General features: G+C 40.7%; 1 protein-coding gene across 5 annotated transcripts in view; it reads right to left on the minus strand.

Annotated features, from left to right (window-relative positions):
* The window catches only part of LOC117410220 (syntaxin-3-like), a 37,396-nt gene that overhangs the window by 11,410 nt on the left and 1,331 nt on the right, over positions 1 to 24,655 (minus strand). For all 5 annotated transcript variants that reach the window (XM_059020216.1, XM_059020218.1, XM_059020215.1 and 2 more), the window contains exons 2-8: positions 20,821 to 20,898; positions 19,625 to 19,724; positions 16,415 to 16,489; positions 15,650 to 15,717; positions 14,346 to 14,454; positions 2,431 to 2,504; positions 1,679 to 1,813 (exon numbers count right to left, since the gene is read on the minus strand). In XM_059020216.1, coding sequence (XP_058876199.1) covers positions 1,679 to 1,813; positions 2,431 to 2,504; positions 14,346 to 14,454; positions 15,650 to 15,717; positions 16,415 to 16,489; positions 19,625 to 19,724; positions 20,821 to 20,898 — 639 coding nt within the window. The remainder of the gene's footprint in view (positions 1 to 1,678; positions 1,814 to 2,430; positions 2,505 to 14,345; positions 14,455 to 15,649; positions 15,718 to 16,414; positions 16,490 to 19,624; positions 19,725 to 20,820; positions 20,899 to 24,655) is intronic.

A 24,655-nucleotide genomic window follows, 5' to 3' on the forward strand; every position in this document is an offset into this window, starting at 1 on the left:
TACAAGCACCAATCAATCAAACAACATGAGGGATTATACAAGCACCAATCAATCAAACAACATGAGGGATTATACAAGCACCAATCAATCAATCAACATGAGGGATTATACAAGCACCAATCAATCAATCAACATGAGGGATTATACAAGCACCAATCAATCAATCAACATGAGGGATTATACAAGCACCAATCAATCAATCAACATGAGGGATTATACAAGCACCAATCAATCAATCAACATGAGGGATTATACAAGCACCAATCAATCAACATGAGGGATTATACAAGCACCAATCAATCAAACAACATGAGGGATTATACAAGCACCAATCAATCAATCAACATGAGGGATTATACAAGCACCAATCAATCAATCAACATGAGGGATTATACAAGCACCAATCAATCAACATGAGGGATTATACAAGCACCAATCAATCAAACATGAGGGATTATACAAGCACCAATCAATCAATCAACATGAGGGATTATACAAGCACCAATCAATCAATCAACATGAGGGATTATACAAGCACCAATCAATCAATCAACATGAGGGATTATACAAGCACCAATCAATCAATCAAACAACATGAGGGATTATACAAGCACCAATCAATCAATCAATCAACATGAGGGATTATACAAGAACCAATCAATCAATCAAACAACATGAGGGATTATACAAGCACCAATCAATCAATCAATCAACATGAGGGATTATACAAGAACCAATCAATCAATCAACATGAGGGATTATACAAACACCAATCAATCAAACAACATGAGGGATTATACAAGCACCAATCAATCAACATGAGGGATTATACAACACCAATCAATCAATCAACATGAGGGATTATACAAGCACCAATCAATCAATCAAAATGAGGGATTATACAAGCACCAATCAATCAATCAAACATGAGGGATTATACAAGCACCAATCAATCAATCAACATGAGGGATTATACAAGCACCAATCAATCAATCATGAGGGATTATACAAGCACCAATCAATCAACATGAGGGATTATACAAGCACCAATCAATCAATCAACATGAGGGATTATACAAGCACCAATCAATCAATCATGAGGGATTATACAAGCACCAATCAATCAATCATGAGGGATTATACAAGCACCAATCAATCAATCAATCAATCATGAGGGATTATACAAGCACCAATCAATCAATCAAACAACATGAGCAATTATACAAACACCAATCAATCAAACAACATGAGGGATTATACAAGCACCAATCAATCAATCAACATGTAGTCCCAGTTGTCTCATATATAAAGAACTACACTTCCCATGATCCCCCGCTGTTACTAATACTGTAGGTCCCAGTTGTCTTGTATATAAACTACACTTCCCATGATCCCCCACTGTTACTAATACTGTAGTCCCAGTTGTCTTGTATATAAAGAACTACACTTCCCATGACCCCTCACTGTTACTAATACTGTAGTCCCAGTTGTCTTGTATATAAAGAACTACACTTCCCATGATCCCCTACTGTTACTAATACTGTAGTCCCAGCTGTCTTGTATATAAAGAACTACACTTCCCATGATCCCCTACTGTTACTAATGCTGTAGTCCCAGCTGTCCTCGAGTGTGTAAAGAACTCCGTTTCCCATGAGCCCCCCCCCCCCCTCCCAGTTACCTGGTTCTCCACCAGCATGGCGATGTCCACGAACATGTCATGCAGCTCCTTGATGCTGCTCTCCAGCCGCACGATGTCCTTGTGTCTCGACTCGATCTCACTCAGAGCCTGCTTCGAGATGTTGGACTCAATGATCTAGAGAGAGGAGAGGAGAGAGGGGGGAGAGAGGGAGAGAGGGAGAGAGAGGGGGGAGAGAGGGAGGAGAGGAGAGAGAGAGAGGGAGAGAGAGAGAGAGAGGGGGGGAGAGAGGGGAAGAGAGGGGGGAGAGAGAGGAGAGAGAGAGAGGGAGGAGAGGAGAGAGAGAGAGGAGAGGAGAGAGGAGAGAGGAGAGAGAGAGGGAGAGAGAGAGGGAGGAGAGGAGAGAGAGAGGGAGGAGAGGAGAGAGAGGAGAGAGAGAGAGGGGGAGAGAGGGAGAGAGAGAAGGGAGGAGAGAGGAGAGGAGAGAGAGAAGGGAGGAGAGAGGAGAGAGGAGAGAGAGGGGGGAGAGAGGGAGGGGAGAGAGAGGGGAGAGAGAGGGGAGAGAGAGGGAGGAGAGGAGAGAGGAGAGAGTGGAGGGGGGAGAGGAGGAGAGGGAGAGGGGAGGAGAAAGGAGAGGAGGGAGGGAGAGAGAGAGAGAGGGGGGAGAGAGGGAGGGGAGAGAGGGGAGAGAGAGAGAGAGGGAGGAGGGGAGGAGGAGAGAGGAGAGACATCTGATATATCTGCACACACACACTTTTAGAAGGACTGCAGATTGAAAAAATGTCTTTCCTTACCCCCGCTGTGAATATGGCTGAACTCCCACTTTCCAACATCTCCTCCAATTCCTCATCCGTGGTGCTTTTACCAGCTTAGAAACACACAGAGAAACAGCGTGAACAGAACCATCACACAGACCCCCTGAGCTTCAATCTGCATAGAGATATATATTATACAGCAACACCAAACACGATTCAGACAGTCCCCCTGAGTTTCAATCTGCATAGTTTTATATATTATACAGCAACACCAAACACGATTCAGACAGTCCCCCTGAGTTTCAATCTGCATAGTTTTATATATTATACAGCAACACCAAACACGATTCAGACAGTCCCCCTGAGTTTCAATCTGCATAGTTTTATATATTATACAGCAACACCAAACACGATTCAGACAGTCCCCCTGAGTTTCAATCTGCATAGTTTTATATATTATACAGCAACACCAAACACGATTCAGACAGTCCCCCTGAGTTTCAATCTGCATAGTTCTATATATTATACAGCAACACCAAACACGATTCAGACAGTCCCCCTGAGCTTCAATCTGCATAGTTTTATATATTATACAGCAACACCAAACACGATTCAGACAGTCCCCCTGAGCTTCAATCTGCATAGTTTTATATATTATACAGCAACACCAAACACGATTCAGACAGTCCCCCTGAGTTTCAATCTGCATAGTTTTATATATTATACAGCAACACCAAACACGATTCAGACAGTCCCCCTGAGTTTCAATCTGCATAGTTTTATATATTATACAGCAACACCAAACACGATTCAGACAGTCCCCCTGAGTTTCAATCTGCATAGTTTTATATATTATACAGCAACACCAAACACGATTCAGACAGTCCCCCTGAGTTTCAATCTGCATAGTTTTATATATTATACAGCAACACCAAACACGATTCAGACAGCCCCCCTGAGCTTCAATCTGCATAGTTCTATATATTATACAGCAACACCAAACACGATTCAGACAGTCCCCCTGAGCTTCAATCTGCATAGTTTTATATATTATACAGCAACACCAAACACGATTCAGACAGTCCCCCTGAGCTTCAATCTGCATAGTTTTATATATTATACAGCAACACCAAACACGATTCAGACAGTCCCCCTGAGTTTCAATCTGCATAGTTTTATATATTATACAGCAACACCAAACACGATTCAGACAGTCCCCCTGAGTTTCGATCTGCATAGTTTTATATATTATACAGCAACACCAAACACGATTCAGACAGTCCCCCTGAGTTTCAATCTGCATAGTTTTATATATTATACAGCAACACCAAACACGATTCAGACAGTCCCCCTGAGTTTCAATCTGCATAGTTTTATATATTATACAGCAACACCAAACACGATTCAGACAGCCCCCCTGAGCTTCAATCTGCATAGTTCTATATATTATACAGCAACACCAAACACGATTCAGACAGTCCCCCTGAGTTTCAATCTGCATAGTTTTATATATTATACAGCAACACCAAACACGATTCAGACAGTCCCCCTGAGTTTCAATCTGCATAGTTTTATATATTATACAGCAACAGCAAACACGATTCAGACAGTCCCCCTGAGTTTCAATCTGCATAGTTTTATATATTATACAGCAACACCAAACACGATTCAGGCAGTCCCCCTGAGATTCAATCTGCATAGTTTTATATATTATACAGCAACACCAAACACGATTCAGACAGTCCCCCTGAGTTTCAATCTGCATAGTTTTATATATTATACAGCAACACCAAACACGATTCAGACAGCCCCCCTGAGCTTCAATCTGCATAGTTTTATATATTATACAGCAACACCAAACACGATTCAGACAGTCCCCCTGAGTTTCAATCTGCATAGTTTTATATATTATACAGCAACACCAAACACGATTCAGACAGTCCCCCTGAGTTTCAATCTGCATAGTTTTATATATTATACAGCAACACCAAACACGATTCAGACAGTCCCCCTGAGCTTCAATCTGCATAGTTTTATATATTATACAGCAACACCAAACACGATTCAGACAGTCCCCCTGAGCTTCAATCTGCATAGTTTTATATATTATACAGCAACACCAAACACGATTCAGACAGTCCCCCTGAGTTTCAATCTGCATAGTTTTATATATTATACAGCAACACCAAACACGATTCAGACAGTCCCCCTGAGCTTCAATCTGCATAGTTTTATATATTATACAGCAACACCAAACACGATTCAGACAGTCACCCTGAGCTTCAATCTGCATAGTTTTATATATTATACAGCAACACCAAACACGATTCAGACAGCCCCCTGAGCTTCAATCTGCATAGTTTTATATATTATACAGCAACACCAAACACGATTCAGACAGTCCCCCTGAGCTTCAATCTGCATAGTTTTATATATTATACAGCAACACCAAACACGATTCAGACAGTCCCCCTGAGCTTCAATCTGCATAGTTTTATATATTATACAGCAACACCAAACACGATTCAGACAGTCCCCCTGAGCTTCAATCTGCATAGTTTTATATATTATACAGCAACACCAAACACGATTCAGACAGTCCCCCTGAGCTTCAATCTGCATAGTTCTATATATTATACAGCAACACCAAACACGATTCAGACAGTCCCCCTGAGCTTCAATCTGCATAGTTTTATATATTATACAGCAACACCAAACACGATTCAGACAGTCCCCCTGAGCTTCAATCTGCATAGTTTTATATATTATACAGCAACACCAAACACGATTCAGACAGTCCCCCTGAGTTTCAATCTGCATAGTTTTATATATTATACAGCAACACCAAACACGATTCAGACAGTCCCCCTGAGCTTCAATCTGCATAGTTTTATATATTATACAGCAACACCAAACACGATTCAGACAGTCCCCCTGAGCTTCAATCTGCATAGTTTTATATATTATACAGCAACACCAAACACGATTCAGACAGTCCCCCTGAGCTTCAATCTGCATAGTTTTATATATTATACAGCAACACCAAACACGATTCAGACAGTCCCCCTGAGCTTCAATCTGCATAGTTTTATATATTATACAGCAACACCAAACACGATTCAGACAGTCCCCCTGAGTTTCAATCTGCATAGTTTTATATATTATACAGCAACACCAAACACGATTCAGACAGTCCCCCTGAGCTTCAATCTGCATAGTTTTATATATTATACAGCAACACCAAACACGATTCAGACAGTCCCCCTGAGCTTCAATCTGCATAGTTTTATATATTATACAGCAACACCAAACACGATTCAGACAGTCCCCCTGAGTTTCAATCTGCATAGTTTTATATATTATACAGCAACACCAAACACGATTCAGACAGTCCCCCTGAGTTTCAATCTGCATAGTTTTATATATTATACAGCAACACCAAACACGATTCAGACAGTCCCCCTGAGTTTCAATCTGCATAGTTCTATATATTATACAGCAACACCAAACACGATTCAGACAGTCCCCCTGAGTTTCAATCTGCATAGTTTTATATATTATACAGCAACACCAAACACGATTCAGACAGTCCCCCTGAGTTTCAATCTGCATAGTTTTATGTATTATACAGCAACACCAAACACGATTCAGACAGTCCCCCTGAGTTTCAATCTGCATAGTTTTATATATTATACAGCAACACCAAACACGATTCAGACAGTCCCCCTGAGTTTCAATCTGCATAGTTTTATATATTATACAGCAACACCAAACACGATTCAGACAGTCCCCCTGAGTTTCAATCTGCATAGTTTTATATATTATACAGCAACACCAAACACGATTCAGACAGTCCCCCTGAGTTTCAATCTGCATAGTTTTATATATTATACAGCAACACCAAACACGATTCAGACAGTCCCCCTGAGCTTCAATCTGCATAGTTTTATATATTATACAGCAACACCAAACACGATTCAGACAGTCCCCCTGAGATTCAATCTGCATAGTTTTATATATTATACAGCAACACCAAACACGATTCAGACAGTCCCCCTGAGTTTCAATCTGCATAGTTTTATATATTATACAGCAACACCAAACACGATTCAGACAGCCCCCCTGAGCTTCAATCTGCATAGTTTTATATATTATACAGCAACACCAAACACGATTCAGACAGTCCCCCTGAGCTTCAATCTGCATAGTTTTATATATTATACAGCAACACCAAACACGATTCAGACAGTCCCCCTGAGCTTCAATCTGCATAGTTTTATATATTATACAGCAACACCAAACACGATTCAGACAGTCCCCCTGAGTTTCAATCTGCATAGTTTTATATATTATACAGCAACACCAAACACGATTCAGACAGTCCCCCTGAGTTTCAATCTGCATAGTTTTATATATTATACAGCAACACCAAACACGATTCAGACAGTCCCCCTGAGTTTCAATCTGCATAGTTCTATATATTATACAGCAACACCAAACACGATTCAGACAGTCCCCCTGAGTTTCAATCTGCATAGTTTTATATATTATACAGCAACACCAAACACGATTCAGACAGTCCCCCTGAGTTTCAATCTGCATAGTTTTATGTATTATACAGCAACACCAAACACGATTCAGACAGTCCCCCTGAGTTTCAATCTGCATAGTTTTATATATTATACAGCAACACCAAACACGATTCAGACAGTCCCCCTGAGTTTCAATCTGCATAGTTTTATATATTATACAGCAACACCAAACACGATTCAGACAGTCCCCCTGAGTTTCAATCTGCATAGTTTTATATATTATACAGCAACACCAAACACGATTCAGACAGTCCCCCTGAGTTTCAATCTGCATAGTTTTATATATTATACAGCAACACCAAACACGATTCAGACAGTCCCCCTGAGCTTCAATCTGCATAGTTTTATATATTATACAGCAACACCAAACACGATTCAGGCAGTCCCCCTGAGATTCAATCTGCATAGTTTTATATATTATACAGCAACACCAAACACGATTCAGACAGTCCCCCTGAGTTTCAATCTGCATAGTTTTATATATTATACAGCAACACCAAACACGATTCAGACAGCCCCCCTGAGCTTCAATCTGCATAGTTTTATATATTATACAGCAACACCAAACACGATTCAGACAGTCCCCCTGAGTTTCAATCTGCATAGTTTTATATATTATACAGCAACACCAAACACGATTCAGACAGTCCCCCTGAGTTTCAATCTGCATAGTTTTATATATTATACAGCAACACCAAACACGATTCAGACAGTCCCCCTGAGCTTCAATCTGCATAGTTTTATATATTATACAGCAACACCAAACACGATTCAGACAGTCCCCCTGAGCTTCAATCTGCATAGTTTTATATATTATACAGCAACACCAAACACGATTCAGACAGTCCCCCTGAGTTTCAATCTGCATAGTTTTATATATTATACAGCAACACCAAACACGATTCAGACAGTCCCCCTGAGCTTCAATCTGCATAGTTTTATATATTATACAGCAACACCAAACACGATTCAGACAGTCCCCCTGAGCTTCAATCTGCATAGTTTTATATATTATACAGCAACACCAAACACGATTCAGACAGTCCCCCTGAGCTTCAATCTGCATAGTTTTATATATTATACAGCAACACCAAACACGATTCAGACAGTCCCCCTGAGCTTCAATCTGCATAGTTTTATATATTATACAGCAACACCAAACACGATTCAGACAGTCCCCCTGAGCTTCAATCTGCATAGTTCTATATATTATACAGCAACACCAAACACGATTCAGACAGTCCCCCTGAGCTTCAATCTGCATAGTTTTATATATTATACAGCAACACCAAACACGATTCAGACAGTCCCCCTGAGTTTCAATCTGCATAGTTTTATATATTATACAGCAACACCAAACACGATTCAGACAGTCCCCCTGAGCTTCAATCTGCATAGTTTTATATATTATACAGCAACACCAAACACGATTCAGACAGTCCCCCTGAGTTTCAATCTGCATAGTTTTATATATTATACAGCAACACCAAACACGATTCAGACAGTCCCCCTGAGCTTCAATCTGCATAGTTTTATATATTATACAGCAACACCAAACACGATTCAGACAGTCCCCCTGAGTTTCAATCTGCATAGTTTTATATATTATACAGCAACACCAAACACGATTCAGACAGTCCCCCTGAGCTTCAATCTGCATAGTTTTATATATTATACAGCAACACCAAACACGATTCAGACAGTCCCCCTGAGCTTCAATCTGCATAGTTTTATATATTATACAGCAACACCAAACACGATTCAGACAGTCCCCCTGAGCTTCAATCTGCATAGTTTTATATATTATACAGCAACACCAAACACGATTCAGACAGTCCCCCTGAGCTTCAATCTGCATAGTTTTATATATTATACAGCAACACCAAACACGATTCAGACAGTCCCCCTGAGTTTCAATCTGCATAGTTTTATATATTATACAGCAACACCAAACACGATTCAGACAGTCCCCCTGAGTTTCAATCTGCATAGTTTTATATATTATACAGCAACACCAAACACGATTCAGACAGTCCCCCTGAGCTTCAATCTGCATAGTTTTATATATTATACAGCAACACCAAACACGATTCAGACAGTCCCCCTGAGCTTCAATCTGCATAGTTTTATATATTATACAGCAACACCAAACACGATTCAGACAGTCCCCCTGAGTTTCAATCTGCATAGTTTTATATATTATACAGCAACACCAAACACGATTCAGACAGTCCCCCTGAGTTTCAATCTGCATAGTTTTATATATTATACAGCAACACCAAACACGATTCAGACAGTCCCCCTGAGTTTCAATCTGCATAGTTCTATATATTATACAGCAACACCAAACACGATTCAGACAGTCCCCCTGAGTTTCAATCTGCATAGTTTTATATATTATACAGCAACACCAAACACGATTCAGACAGTCCCCCTGAGTTTCAATCTGCATAGTTTTATGTATTATACAGCAACACCAAACACGATTCAGACAGTCCCCCTGAGTTTCAATCTGCATAGTTTTATATATTATACAGCAACACCAAACACGATTCAGACAGTCCCCCTGAGTTTCAATCTGCATAGTTTTATATATTATACAGCAACACCAAACACGATTCAGACAGTCCCCCTGAGTTTCAATCTGCATAGTTTTATATATTATACAGCAACACCAAACACGATTCAGACAGTCCCCCTGAGCTTCAATCTGCATAGTTTTATATATTATACAGCAACACCAAACACGATTCAGACAGTCCCCCTGAGCTTCAATCTGCATAGTTTTATATATTATACAGCAACACCAAACACGATTCAGACAGTCCCCCTGAGTTTCAATCTGCATAGTTTTATATATTATACAGCAACACCAAACACGATTCAGACAGTCCCCCTGAGTTTCAATCTGCATAGTTTTATATATTATACAGCAACACCAAACACGATTCAGACAGTCCCCCTGAGTTTCAATCTGCATAGTTTTATATATTATACAGCAACACCAAACACGATTCAGACAGTCCCCCTGAGTTTCAATCTGCATAGTTTTATGTATTATACAGCAACACCAAACACGATTCAGACAGTCCCCCTGAGTTTCAATCTGCATAGTTTTATATATTATACAGCAACACCAAACACGATTCAGACAGTCCCCCTGAGTTTCAATCTGCATAGTTTTATATATTATACAGCAACACCAAACACGATTCAGACAGTCCCCCTGAGTTTCAATCTGCATAGTTTTATATATTATACAGCAACACCAAACACGATTCAGACAGTCCCCCTGAGTTTCAATCTGCATAGTTTTATATATTATACAGCAACACCAAACACGATTCAGACAGTCCCCCTGAGTTTCAATCTGCATAGTTTTATATATTATACAGCAACACCAAACACGATTCAGACAGTCCCCCTGAGCTTCAATCTGCATAGTTTTATATATTATACAGCAACACCAAACACGATTCAGACAGTCCCCCTGAGATTCAATCTGCATAGTTTTATATATTATACAGCAACACCAAACACGATTCAGACAGTCCCCCTGAGTTTCAATCTGCATAGTTTTATATATTATACAGCAACACCAAACACGATTCAGACAGCCCCCCTGAGCTTCAATCTGCATAGTTTTATATATTATACAGCAACACCAAACACGATTCAGACAGTCCCCCTGAGCTTCAATCTGCATAGTTTTATATATTATACAGCAACACCAAACACGATTCAGACAGTCCCCCTGAGCTTCAATCTGCATAGTTTTATATATTATACAGCAACACCAAACACGATTCAGACAGTCCCCCTGAGTTTCAATCTGCATAGTTTTATATATTATACAGCAACACCAAACACGATTCAGACAGTCCCCCTGAGTTTCAATCTGCATAGTTTTATATATTATACAGCAACACCAAACACGATTCAGACAGTCCCCCTGAGTTTCAATCTGCATAGTTCTATATATTATACAGCAACACCAAACACGATTCAGACAGTCCCCCTGAGTTTCAATCTGCATAGTTTTATATATTATACAGCAACACCAAACACGATTCAGACAGTCCCCCTGAGTTTCAATCTGCATAGTTTTATGTATTATACAGCAACACCAAACACGATTCAGACAGTCCCCCTGAGTTTCAATCTGCATAGTTTTATATATTATACAGCAACACCAAACACGATTCAGACAGTCCCCCTGAGTTTCAATCTGCATAGTTTTATATATTATACAGCAACACCAAACACGATTCAGACAGTCCCCCTGAGTTTCAATCTGCATAGTTTTATATATTATACAGCAACACCAAACACGATTCAGACAGTCCCCCTGAGTTTCAATCTGCATAGTTTTATATATTATACAGCAACACCAAACACGATTCAGACAGTCCCCCTGAGCTTCAATCTGCATAGTTTTATATATTATACAGCAACACCAAACACGATTCAGGCAGTCCCCCTGAGATTCAATCTGCATAGTTTTATATATTATACAGCAACACCAAACACGATTCAGACAGTCCCCCTGAGTTTCAATCTGCATAGTTTTATATATTATACAGCAACACCAAACACGATTCAGACAGCCCCCCTGAGCTTCAATCTGCATAGTTTTATATATTATACAGCAACACCAAACACGATTCAGACAGTCCCCCTGAGTTTCAATCTGCATAGTTTTATATATTATACAGCAACACCAAACACGATTCAGACAGTCCCCCTGAGTTTCAATCTGCATAGTTTTATATATTATACAGCAACACCAAACACGATTCAGACAGTCCCCCTGAGCTTCAATCTGCATAGTTTTATATATTATACAGCAACACCAAACACGATTCAGACAGTCCCCCTGAGCTTCAATCTGCATAGTTTTATATATTATACAGCAACACCAAACACGATTCAGACAGTCCCCCTGAGTTTCAATCTGCATAGTTTTATATATTATACAGCAACACCAAACACGATTCAGACAGTCCCCCTGAGCTTCAATCTGCATAGTTTTATATATTATACAGCAACACCAAACACGATTCAGACAGTCCCCCTGAGCTTCAATCTGCATAGTTTTATATATTATACAGCAACACCAAACACGATTCAGACAGTCCCCCTGAGCTTCAATCTGCATAGTTTTATATATTATACAGCAACACCAAACACGATTCAGACAGTCCCCCTGAGCTTCAATCTGCATAGTTTTATATATTATACAGCAACACCAAACACGATTCAGACAGTCCCCCTGAGCTTCAATCTGCATAGTTCTATATATTATACAGCAACACCAAACACGATTCAGACAGTCCCCCTGAGCTTCAATCTGCATAGTTTTATATATTATACAGCAACACCAAACACGATTCAGACAGTCCCCCTGAGTTTCAATCTGCATAGTTTTATATATTATACAGCAACACCAAACACGATTCAGACAGTCCCCCTGAGCTTCAATCTGCATAGTTTTATATATTATACAGCAACACCAAACACGATTCAGACAGTCCCCCTGAGTTTCAATCTGCATAGTTTTATATATTATACAGCAACACCAAACACGATTCAGACAGTCCCCCTGAGCTTCAATCTGCATAGTTTTATATATTATACAGCAACACCAAACACGATTCAGACAGTCCCCCTGAGTTTCAATCTGCATAGTTTTATATATTATACAGCAACACCAAACACGATTCAGACAGTCCCCCTGAGCTTCAATCTGCATAGTTTTATATATTATACAGCAACACCAAACACGATTCAGACAGTCCCCCTGAGCTTCAATCTGCATAGTTTTATATATTATACAGCAACACCAAACACGATTCAGACAGTCCCCCTGAGCTTCAATCTGCATAGTTTTATATATTATACAGCAACACCAAACACGATTCAGACAGTCCCCCTGAGCTTCAATCTGCATAGTTTTATATATTATACAGCAACACCAAACACGATTCAGACAGTCCCCCTGAGTTTCAATCTGCATAGTTTTATATATTATACAGCAACACCAAACACGATTCAGACAGTCCCCCTGAGTTTCAATCTGCATAGTTTTATATATTATACAGCAACACCAAACACGATTCAGACAGTCCCCCTGAGCTTCAATCTGCATAGTTTTATATATTATACAGCAACACCAAACACGATTCAGACAGTCCCCCTGAGCTTCAATCTGCATAGTTTTATATATTATACAGCAACACCAAACACGATTCAGACAGTCCCCCTGAGTTTCAATCTGCATAGTTTTATATATTATACAGCAACACCAAACACGATTCAGACAGTCCCCCTGAGTTTCAATCTGCATAGTTTTATATATTATACAGCAACACCAAACACGATTCAGACAGTCCCCCTGAGTTTCAATCTGCATAGTTCTATATATTATACAGCAACACCAAACACGATTCAGACAGTCCCCCTGAGTTTCAATCTGCATAGTTTTATATATTATACAGCAACACCAAACACGATTCAGACAGTCCCCCTGAGTTTCAATCTGCATAGTTTTATGTATTATACAGCAACACCAAACACGATTCAGACAGTCCCCCTGAGTTTCAATCTGCATAGTTTTATATATTATACAGCAACACCAAACACGATTCAGACAGTCCCCCTGAGTTTCAATCTGCATAGTTTTATATATTATACAGCAACACCAAACACGATTCAGACAGTCCCCCTGAGTTTCAATCTGCATAGTTTTATATATTATACAGCAACACCAAACACGATTCAGACAGTCCCCCTGAGCTTCAATCTGCATAGTTTTATATATTATACAGCAACACCAAACACGATTCAGACAGTCCCCCTGAGCTTCAATCTGCATAGTTTTATATATTATACAGCAACACCAAACACGATTCAGACAGTCCCCCTGAGTTTCAATCTGCATAGTTTTATATATTATACAGCAACACCAAACACGATTCAGACAGTCCCCCTGAGTTTCAATCTGCATAGTTCTATATATTATACAGCAACACCAAACACGATTCAGACAGTCCCCCTGAGTTTCAATCTGCATAGTTTTATATATTATACAGCAACACCAAACACGATTCAGACAGTCCCCCTGAGTTTCAATCTGCATAGTTTTATGTATTATACAGCAACACCAAACACGATTCAGACAGTCCCCCTGAGTTTCAATCTGCATAGTTTTATATATTATACAGCAACACCAAACACGATTCAGACAGTCCCCCTGAGTTTCAATCTGCATAGTTTTATATATTATACAGCAACACCAAACACGATTCAGACAGTCCCCCTGAGTTTCAATCTGCATAGTTTTATATATTATTCTTCACTCACTGATTTCCAGTTGTCTCTGAATTCTCCCTTTGCTTCGCTCTCTGAAATCCACTTGAGTTTCGTTGTATTTGGTCATGACCTCCACAAACCTCCTGGAGAGGACCGAATGCTGCAGAGAGATTCATAAGGGTTAGTTCAATATGCTTTACCATACCTCTGTGCTTTACAATGCTTCCATATGCTTTACCAGACCTCTCTGTGCTTTACAATGCTTCCCTATGCTTTACCAGACCTCTCTGTGCTTTACAATGCTTCCCTATGCTTTACCAGACCTCTCTGTGCTTTACAATGCTTCCCTATGCTTTACCAGACCTCTCTGTGCTTTACAATGCTTCCCTATGCTTTACCAGACCTCTCTGTGCTTTACAATGCTTCCCTATGCTTTACCAGACCTCTCTGTGCTTTACAATGCTTCCCTATGCTTTACCAGACCTCTCTGTGCTTTACAATGCTTCCCTATGCTTTACCAGACCTCTCTGTGCTTTACAATGCTTCCCTATGCTTTACCAGACCTCTCTGTGCTTTACAATGCTTCCCTATGCTTTACCACACCTCTCTGTGCTTTACAATGCTTCCCTATGCTTTACCAGACCTCTCTGTGCTTTACAATGCTTCCCTATGCTTTACCAGACCTCTCTGTGCTTTACAATGCTTCCCTATGCTTTACCAGACCTCTCTGTGCTTTACAATGCTTCCCTATGCTTTATCACACCTCTCTGTGCTTTACAATGCTTCCCTATGCTTTACCACACCTCTCTGTGCTTTACAATGCTTCCCTATGCTTTACCACACCTCTCTGTGCTTTACAATGCTTCCCTATGCTTTACCACACCTCTCTGTGCTTTACAATGCTTCCCTATGCTTTACCACACCTCTCTGTGCTTTACAATGCTTCCCTATGCTTTACCAGACCTCTCTGTGCTTTACAATGCTTCCCTATGCTTTATCAGACCTCTCTGTGCTTTACAATGCTTCCCTATGCTTTACCATACCTCTCTGTGCTTTACAATGCTTCCCTATGCTTTACCAGACCTCTCTGTGCTTTACAATGCTTCCCTATGCTTTACCAGACCTCTCTGTGCTTTACAATGCTTCCCTATGCTGTACCAGACCTCTCTGTGCTTTACAATGCTTCCCTATGCTTTACCAGCCCTCTCTGTGCTTTACAATGCTTCCCTATGCTTTACCAGACCTCTCCGTGCTTTACAATGCTTCCCTGTGCTTCACCACACTCTGCTGTGCCAGTTTAGATCTGTGTGATCAGGTTATTGATTATGGATTAGGGAGGTGTCGGAATGCTGTACCTGGGACTTCCTTATCCTCAGATCGGCTGACAAGCGTTCTGCATCCTCTTCAATGTTCTTCTCAATACCTGATCAATAAACCCAGATGTTAGGCAAATAATTTCATCGGTTATCAAGTTAAAATCGAGAGCTTAAGTTGGAATCAAAAAATAAAAAAAAACCCTGGAGACTCCTCTGTCCTTGGGGACTGGAGTTCGACACCGCTGGCTTAACAGGCAGCAATTTAATTCTTTAAGGGAGAGGAGAAAAAAAGAAATTGTGGGGGGTAAACACAGAAAATCAGAAGCCCCATCTAGAATACCCCACACTGCCCTAGACTCTGCGTCTGTGGAGAATGCTGCACTGTGATTGGCCAGTTCGTGACCCTTCACGCCCCACACTGCCCTAGACTCTGCGTCTGTGGTGAATGCTGCACTGTGATTGGCCGGTTCGTGACCCTTCACGCCCCACACTGCCCTAGACTCTGCGTCTGTGGAGAATGCTGCACTGTGATTGGCCATTTCGTGACCCTTCACGCCCCACACTGCCCTAGACTCTGCGTCTGTGGTGAATGCTGCACTGTGATTGGCCGGTTCGTGACACACCACGCCCCACACTGCACTAGACTCTGCGTCTGTGGTGAATGCTGCACTGTGATTGGCCAGTTCGTGTCACGTGACCCATCACGCCCCACACTGCCCTAGACTGCGTCTGTGGTGAATGCTGCACTGTGATTGGCCGGTTCGTGACACGTGACCCATCACGCCCGTAGCGGACAGCTCTTACTCTTCAGTTTGTTTCGAGAGCTGTTCGCCAGCTTCTTGATGTCCACCGTCAGCCTCTCCAAGTCATCTTTGGTTTCTGAAATAAAAATGATAAAATAATAAATATTAAAAACAAAATCATTAAAACAAGACACACAGACACACACACACACACACACACTGACACACACACTCACAGAGACACCAAACAGCTTAACAGATAATCCCGGGTTGCTGCTGCCAGCCCCCTGCTCCTAATCCACTGCGCTGCCATGTGACCGAGTTCAAGTGAGAGCGCGGTCAGGACAGCGGCACACACAGCAGCACAGCACAGCACAGCACAGCACAGCACAGCACAGCACAGCACAGCACAGGGGAATATAATGCACTACTATACAGTGTAATATAATGCACTGCAATACAGTGTGATATAATGCACTACTATACAGTGTAATATAATGCATTACTATACAGTGTAATATAATGCATTACTATACAGTGTAATATAATGCACTGCTATACAGTGTAATATAATGCACTGCAATACAGTGTAATATAATGCATTACTATACAGTGTAATATAATGCATTACTATACAGTGTAATATAATGCATTACTATACAGTGTAATATAATGCATTACTATACAGTGTAATATAATGCACTGCAATACAGTGTAATACAATGCACTGCTATACAGTGTAATATAATGCACTGCTATACAGTGTAATATAATGCACTGCTATACAGTGTAATATAATGCACTGCTATACAGTGTAATATAATGCATTACTATACAGTGTAATATAATGCATTACTATACAGTGTAATATAATGCATTACTATACAGTGTGATATAATGCATTACTATACAGTGTAATATAATGCATTACTATACAGTGTAATATAATGCATTACTATACAGTGTGATATAATGCATTACTATACAGTGTAATATAATGCATTACTATACAGTGTGATATAATGCATTACTATACAGTGTAATATAATGCACTGCTATACAGTGTAATATAATGCATTGCAATACAGTGTAATATAATGCACTGCTATACAGTGTAATATAATGCATTGCAATACAGTGTAATATAATGCACTGCAATACAGTGTAATATAATGCACTGCTATACAGTGTAATATAATGCACTGCTATACAGTGTAATATAATGCATTGCTATACAGTGTAATATAATGCACTGCTATACAGTGTAATATAATGCACTGCTATACAGTGTAATATAATGCATTACTATACAGTGTAATATAATGCATTACTATACAGTGTAATATAATGCACTGCTATACAGTGTAATATAATGCATTGCAATACAGTGTAATATAATGCACTGCTATACAGTGTAATATAATGCATTGCAATACAGTGTAATATAATGCACTGCAATACAGTGTAATATAATGCACTGCTATACAGTGTAATATAATGCATTGCTATACAGTGTAATATAATGCACTGCTATACAGTGTAATATAATGCACTGCTATACAGTGTAATATAATGCATTACTATACAGTGTAATATAATGCATTACTATACAGTGTAATATAATGCATTACTATACAGTGTGATATAATGCACTGCTATACAGTGTAATATAATGCACTGCAATACAGTGTAATATAATGCATTGCTATACAGTGTGATATAATGCATTACTATACAGTGCAATATAATGCATTGCTATACAGTGTAATATAATGCACTGCAATACAGTGTAATATAATGCATTGCTATACAGTGTAATATAATGCATTGCTATACAGTGTGATATAATGCATTACTATACAGTGTAATATAATGCATTACTATACAGTGTAATATAATGCACTGCTATACAGTGTAATATAATGCATTACTATACAGTGTAATATAATGCACTGCTATACAGTGTAATATAATGCATTGCAATACAGTGTAATATAATGCATTGCTATACAGTGTAATATAATGCATTACTATACAGTGTAATATAATGCATTACTATACAGTGTAATATAATGCACTGCTATACAGTGTAATATAATGCATTACTATACAGTGTAATATAATGCATTGCTATACAGTGTAATATAATGCATTACTATACAGTGTAATATAATGCATTACTATACAGTGTAATATAATGCACTGCTATACAGTGTAATATAATGCATTACTATACAGTGTAATATAATGCATTGCTATACAGTGTAATATAATGCATTACTATACAGTGTAATATAATGCATTACTATACAGTGTAATATAATGCACTGCTATACAGTGTAATATAATGCACTGCTATACAGTGTAATATAATGCATTACTATACAGTGTAATATAATGCACTGCTATACAGTGTAATATAATGCATTGCAATACAGTGTAATATAATGCATTACTATACAGTGTAATATAATGCATTGCTATACAGTGTGATATAATGCACTACTATACAGTGTAATATAATGCACTGCTATACAGTGTAATATAATGCACTGCAATACAGTGTAATATAATGCACTGCAATACAGTGTAATATAATGCACTGCTATACAGTGTAATATAATGCACTGCTATACAGTGTAATATAATGCATTACTATACAGTGTAATATAATGCATTACTATACAGTGTAATATAATGCACTGCAATATAATGCAGAAACCAGCACAGTACACTGCAATGCAATTCAATTCACTGCAATGCTTTTAAATGGAGGCTTGCTATCTCAACGCCACAGCGATCAATATCTGTGCACTCGACTCTGTGGTAAAAATCAGCCAAGGGAGAGACAGAGAGAGAGAGAGAGAGAGAGAGAGAGAGAGAGACGTCCCCCACGCCGAGACACGCAGAGACAGCAGTGCACCACAGCACAGCACCAGATCACACAGTGCTGCATGCTCCAATGCTTTTGTAACGGAGATTAGATAAAGGGGCATTCAGAACAGAAAATAGGAGGCACTTTTTTACACAGAGAATCGTGAGGGTCTGGAACCAACTCCCCAGTAATGCTGTTGAAGCTGACACCCTGGGATCCTTCAAGAAGCTGCTTGATGAGATTCTGGGATCAATAATCTACTAACAACCAAACAAGCAAGATGGGCTGAATGGGGCCTCCTCTCGTTTGGAAACTTTCTTATGATCTTATGTTCCAGTGCAATACTGGTTAGTGCAGGCTGAGTGTTTGCTCAGGGAGTGCAGAGTCGGCACTCACTCTGCTCGGAGGTCGGGGCCGACAGGATGAGGCTGTAGAGCTTCTTCACCTCCGACACATTCTCATCAATCTTATCAATGTTGGTACGGATCTCCTCGATCTGGGAAAGACACACACAAGGGGAAAAAATCAATACACTCCCACGCGGCCGAGAGGGCAGAACAGACAGACAGACAAACAGACAGACAGACAGACAGACAGAGCCCCACAATCCTGTTCAGTTTGACGCTACAATATAATCCCTTCTTCTTGGGGTCTGTGTTAGTTTACTACATTCTGAAAAGAGTTTAGTTTCATTAAAGCTGCAGACAGACAGACACACAGACAGGCAGACACACAGACAGACAGACACACAGACAGACACACACACAGACAGAGACACACAGACAGACAGTCGGAGGCTCAGCCGGGATTTGAACCTCCTGGTATTGAGCCCCTTTCTGCAAGTCCTGGACCAGCGAGCCTCATTTACAAGGAGTGCAGTTTAATAAGACAACTGGCATTAATCTCTCTCTCCCTCTCTGTGTGTGTCTCTCTCCCTCCCTCCCTCCCTCTGTGTGTGTGTGTCTCTCTTTCTCTCTCTCTCTCCCTCCCTCCCTGTGCATCTCTCCCTCCCTCCCTCTGTGTGTGTGTCTCTCTCTCTCCCTCCCTCCCTCTCTGTGTGTGTGTGTCTCTCTCCCTGTGCATCTCTCTCCCTCCCTCTGTGTGTGTCTCTCTCCCTCCCTGTGCATCTCTCTCCCTCCCTCTGTGTGTGTCTCTCTCCCTCCCTGTGCATCTCTCTCCCTCCCTCTGTGTGTGTCTCTCTCCCTCCCTGTGCATCTCTCTCCCTCCCTCTGTGTGTGTCTCTCTCCCTCCCTGTGCATCTCTCTCTCCCTCTCTCCCTCCCTCTGTGTGTGTCCCTTCTCCCTTTCCCCGTGTGTATCTCTCTGTGTGTGTGTGTGTGTGTCTCTCTCCCTCCCTCCCTGTGCATCTCTCTCCCTCCCTCTGTGTGTGTGTCTCTCTCCCTCCCTGTGCATCTCTCTCTCCCTCTCTCCCTCCCTCCCTCTGTGTGTCTCCCTTCTCCCTCTCCCCGTGTGTGTCTCTGTGTGTGTGTGTGTGTCTCTCCCTCTGTGTGTGTGTGTCTCTTTCTCTCCCTCTCCCTGTATGTATGTATGTATGTATGTATGTCTCTCTCTCTCTCTCTCTCTCTCTCTCACCTGTACGAAGAATTCATCCATAAAGGCCGCGTTATCGACAGATATTTCAACATCCTCCACGTCATCCGTGTCGCAGGTCTGCAAAGAAAACCAAAACAAGATTGAAAACCTTCAAACAGGGCTGGAAATCAGACTCCTATTGCACAGCAGTGTGATCCAGTCCAGGTTTTACTACCAGCTTGATCAGCCCCAGTGTGTCTAGCTAACAAGCTCAGGTGTGTCTTATTATTAAACTCTTATTAACACTTTGGATGACATTTTGCTGGCGATACCCTAGCTGTACACTAGATGGCGCCACTGGCTTACTAATATAATTAGCCTGGTTTACACAAGGACTGAAAAGCAGCTCCTAAAGTTATTTCTACTGCCCCCTACAGGCAAGGCTGTCCCTTTACAGGTCTGTTTTTTTTTAAATGTAATTTATTTTTTATGATGATTTTTGTACCTTTTCCATTCAATTTTGGACTCTGTTAGATATTTTTGCTCAGCTCGGGTTTTCTGCTTAAATATCTAGCAACTTGTTCGCTTGCTGTGGTAATTCTCCTATCCACTAGGGGGCAGAGTGTTGCAGGAAGGGAGCAGGTTAATAACAGCACAACACTGCTGTATTCAGGTCTATATATATATTTCTTACTGCTGTGTGTCTCCTATCCACTAGGGGGCAGAGTGGTGCAGGAAGGGGGCAGGTTAATAACGACACAACACTGCTGTATTCAGGGCTATATATATATTTCTTACTGCTGTGTTTCTCCTATCCACTAGGGGGCAGTGGTGCAGGAAGGGGGCAGGTTAATAACGGCTCCACTCTGCTGTAGTTTAGACATGATTCTGAGAGCTCTGTGGAGGGCACAGCGTTTGCTTTACATATTTCTCTATACAAAATTGTACTCAAGCACAGGGAAGAGAACAAAGCAGACATCCAACATCCAGTGCCAGCAAAACCAGAACAGGAAAAACGACACAAAAAGTGACTTTATAAAACAACACCAGCAAGGACAGAGGAATTAAAATACCCCCCCCCCCTCCCTCCCCGGCCCCACCCCCCCCCTCCCCTCCCCTCCCCGCCCCACTGTTGTGCCTCTTTGTCGAGCTTTTAAAACACTGTGTTGAAAAACAAGCTGTGATAATTAACCATGCAAAATGTAACCAAACCATGGAGCCACATGCCATCGCTGGGTCAATTAACCCTTTCAGAAGCAAGCGATTTTCAGGGGGGGAAATAAACGCTGGTTAAAAACAAACAGGAAAAAATAAGGGAAGTACTGATAAATTCAGTTTGTGAAATATTACAACGCAGCCCCTCGCTTTGTGATATTTATCAATGTTGTAAAAACACATACATATACACTGAGCATCAAAATAAACTACTATCACTACTATAATTGAAGAGAATAAAGGTATATAATTGACTATGTTTTTCTTTTTAAAAATCGCTCGATCCTTCATCCTTGACCCGCTTGAGTGACTGAAGCTCTTTCTTATGTTCTTATTAAGTTTACAAACGAGAGGAGGCCATTCAGCCCATCTTGCTCGTTTGGTTGTTAGTAGCTTATTGATCCCAGAATCTCATCAAGCAGCTTCTTGAAGGATCCCAGGGTGTCAGCTTCAACAACATTACTGGGGAGTTGGTTCCAGACCCTCACGATTCTCTGTGTAAAAAAGTGCCTCCTATTTTCTGTTCTGAATGCCCCTTTATCTAATCTCCATTCCCCTGGTCCTTGTTTCTTTTTTCAGGTCCCCTGGGTCGACATTGTCTATACCTTTTAGGATTTTGAATGCCACCTAATTAGTGAGACAAGTTGATTGGACGCTGGATATGGATTGAATTCAGCTGTTGAATTGCTAGCTTCAATAAAAGCAATAGAGAAATCACAGATAAACCCCCGCCACGCCGCGTCTGTCGAGAGAGCGTCTCCTTCGTGGGATCGGCGTGCTGGAGGCTGGACGAGGGCAGCGTGCCGCGGCTCACCGTCTTGGTGGCTCACAGCCAGCGATTTCAAACCTGGAGAGACGGTATAACCAGACACACTCTGTCAAGGACAGCGCCACCAGCTGGGAGACCAAGAGTCACAACACCTGCCCCAGATCCACAGATCATTCTGCAGCATCTTCTTGTCTCAATTGTTAATCAGCACAATAAAACGTCACTGCACCTGCTCTGAAGTTTTTCAGTCACGTCTAGTGAATTTTATCCAGATAGAAGTGATAAGTTTTTTTTGATGCTCAGTATATATCAAAAACTCACGAGACAGAATCACGTTCTGATGTAACGAAGTCAAACACATTCTCTGTCATGTTTGGTTTCTGTGTGCTGATGTGAAATTATTATTTTTATTATTATTATTTATTTCTTAGCAGACGCCCTTATCCAGGGCGACTTACAATCGTAAGCAAATACATTTCAAGTGTTACAATACAAGTAATACAATAAAAGCAAGAAATACAATAACTTTTGTTCAAGTGTGACAAACCACAATTCAATAATACAGCAGATAATAGTGATAGTTACATCAGGATATGATTAAATAGTGATAGTTACATCAGGATGTGATTAAATACAAAGTCCTACAGGTTAAACACTTGGCAGATTACAGTATTCTGAAGTACAGGATTAAATGCAGTAAAATAAGGAGCAGATAAGAGCAAAATAAAGCACATTTACATGAAGGGTGATAGTGTCCCAGGATACAAACAGAGGAGTTCTACAGGTGCTGTTTGAAGAGGTGAGTCTTAAGGAGGCGCCGGAATGTGGTCAGGGACTGGGCAGTCCTGACATCTGTAGGAAGGTCATTCCACCACTGCGGAGCAAGGGTGGAGAAGGAGCGGGCTTTGGAGGCAGGGGAGCGTAGCGGAGGTAGAGCTAGTCTTCTCCCTTCAGAAATGAAATGCCTGCTTCAGCGATTCCTCAAATTTCTCAAAAAACCAAGCAGGCAGTGAAATTCAATCCCTCTCCTATCCATGGATCTGCGTTATCACGCTTTACTGTAAAGTATGGTGGCCCAGAAAGTCCAGAAACAGACCCTGATATTGATGCGATCCAGCCCTCTGAAATGTCTTTATAATATACAGCGCTAGACCCTGATATTGATGCGATCCAGCCCTCTGAAATGTCTTTATAATATACAGCACTAGACCCTGATATTGATGCGATCCAGCCCTCTGAAATGTCTTTATAATATACAGCGCTAGACCCTGATATTGATGCGATCCAGCCCTCTGAAATGTCTTTATAATATACAGCACTAGACCCTGATATTGATGCGATCCAGCCCTCTGAAATATCTTTATAATATACAGCGCTAGACCCATGACATCATTTTATTTTTAAGCGTATTCTCATTGTGTTGCTCATTCATGAACATTTCTGTACTGTGGGTGTTGTCGAGTGATTGAAAACAAGACATTTTGTGTTTTGAATTGAAAGCAGTGGTCACGAGGAGTCGAATGGGTCAAAGTTCAAGTAAATTTTCCTCGAGAGGAATTATCACTTTTTGACGTCACTACTGTGGTAGTATGCCTTTTTTTCAAATGGCTCAGGATGCAAATATAGCCTTGTCCATTTTATATATATATATATTATTATTATTAATTTCTTAGCAGACGCCCTTATCCAGGGCGACTTACAATTGTTACAAGATATCACATTATTTTTACATACAATTACCCATTTATACAGTTGGGTTTTTACTGGAGCAATCTAGGTACAGTACCTTGCTCAAGGGTACAGCAGCAGTGTCCCCCACCTGGGATTGAACCCACGACCCTCCGGTCAAGAGTCCAGAGCCCTAACCACTACTCCACACCGCTGCTATATATATATATATCCCACCCAAGG

Source organism: Acipenser ruthenus, unplaced genomic scaffold, assembly GCF_902713425.1.
Source record: "Acipenser ruthenus unplaced genomic scaffold, fAciRut3.2 maternal haplotype, whole genome shotgun sequence".
Classification (NCBI taxonomy): Eukaryota; Metazoa; Chordata; class Actinopteri; order Acipenseriformes; family Acipenseridae; genus Acipenser; species Acipenser ruthenus.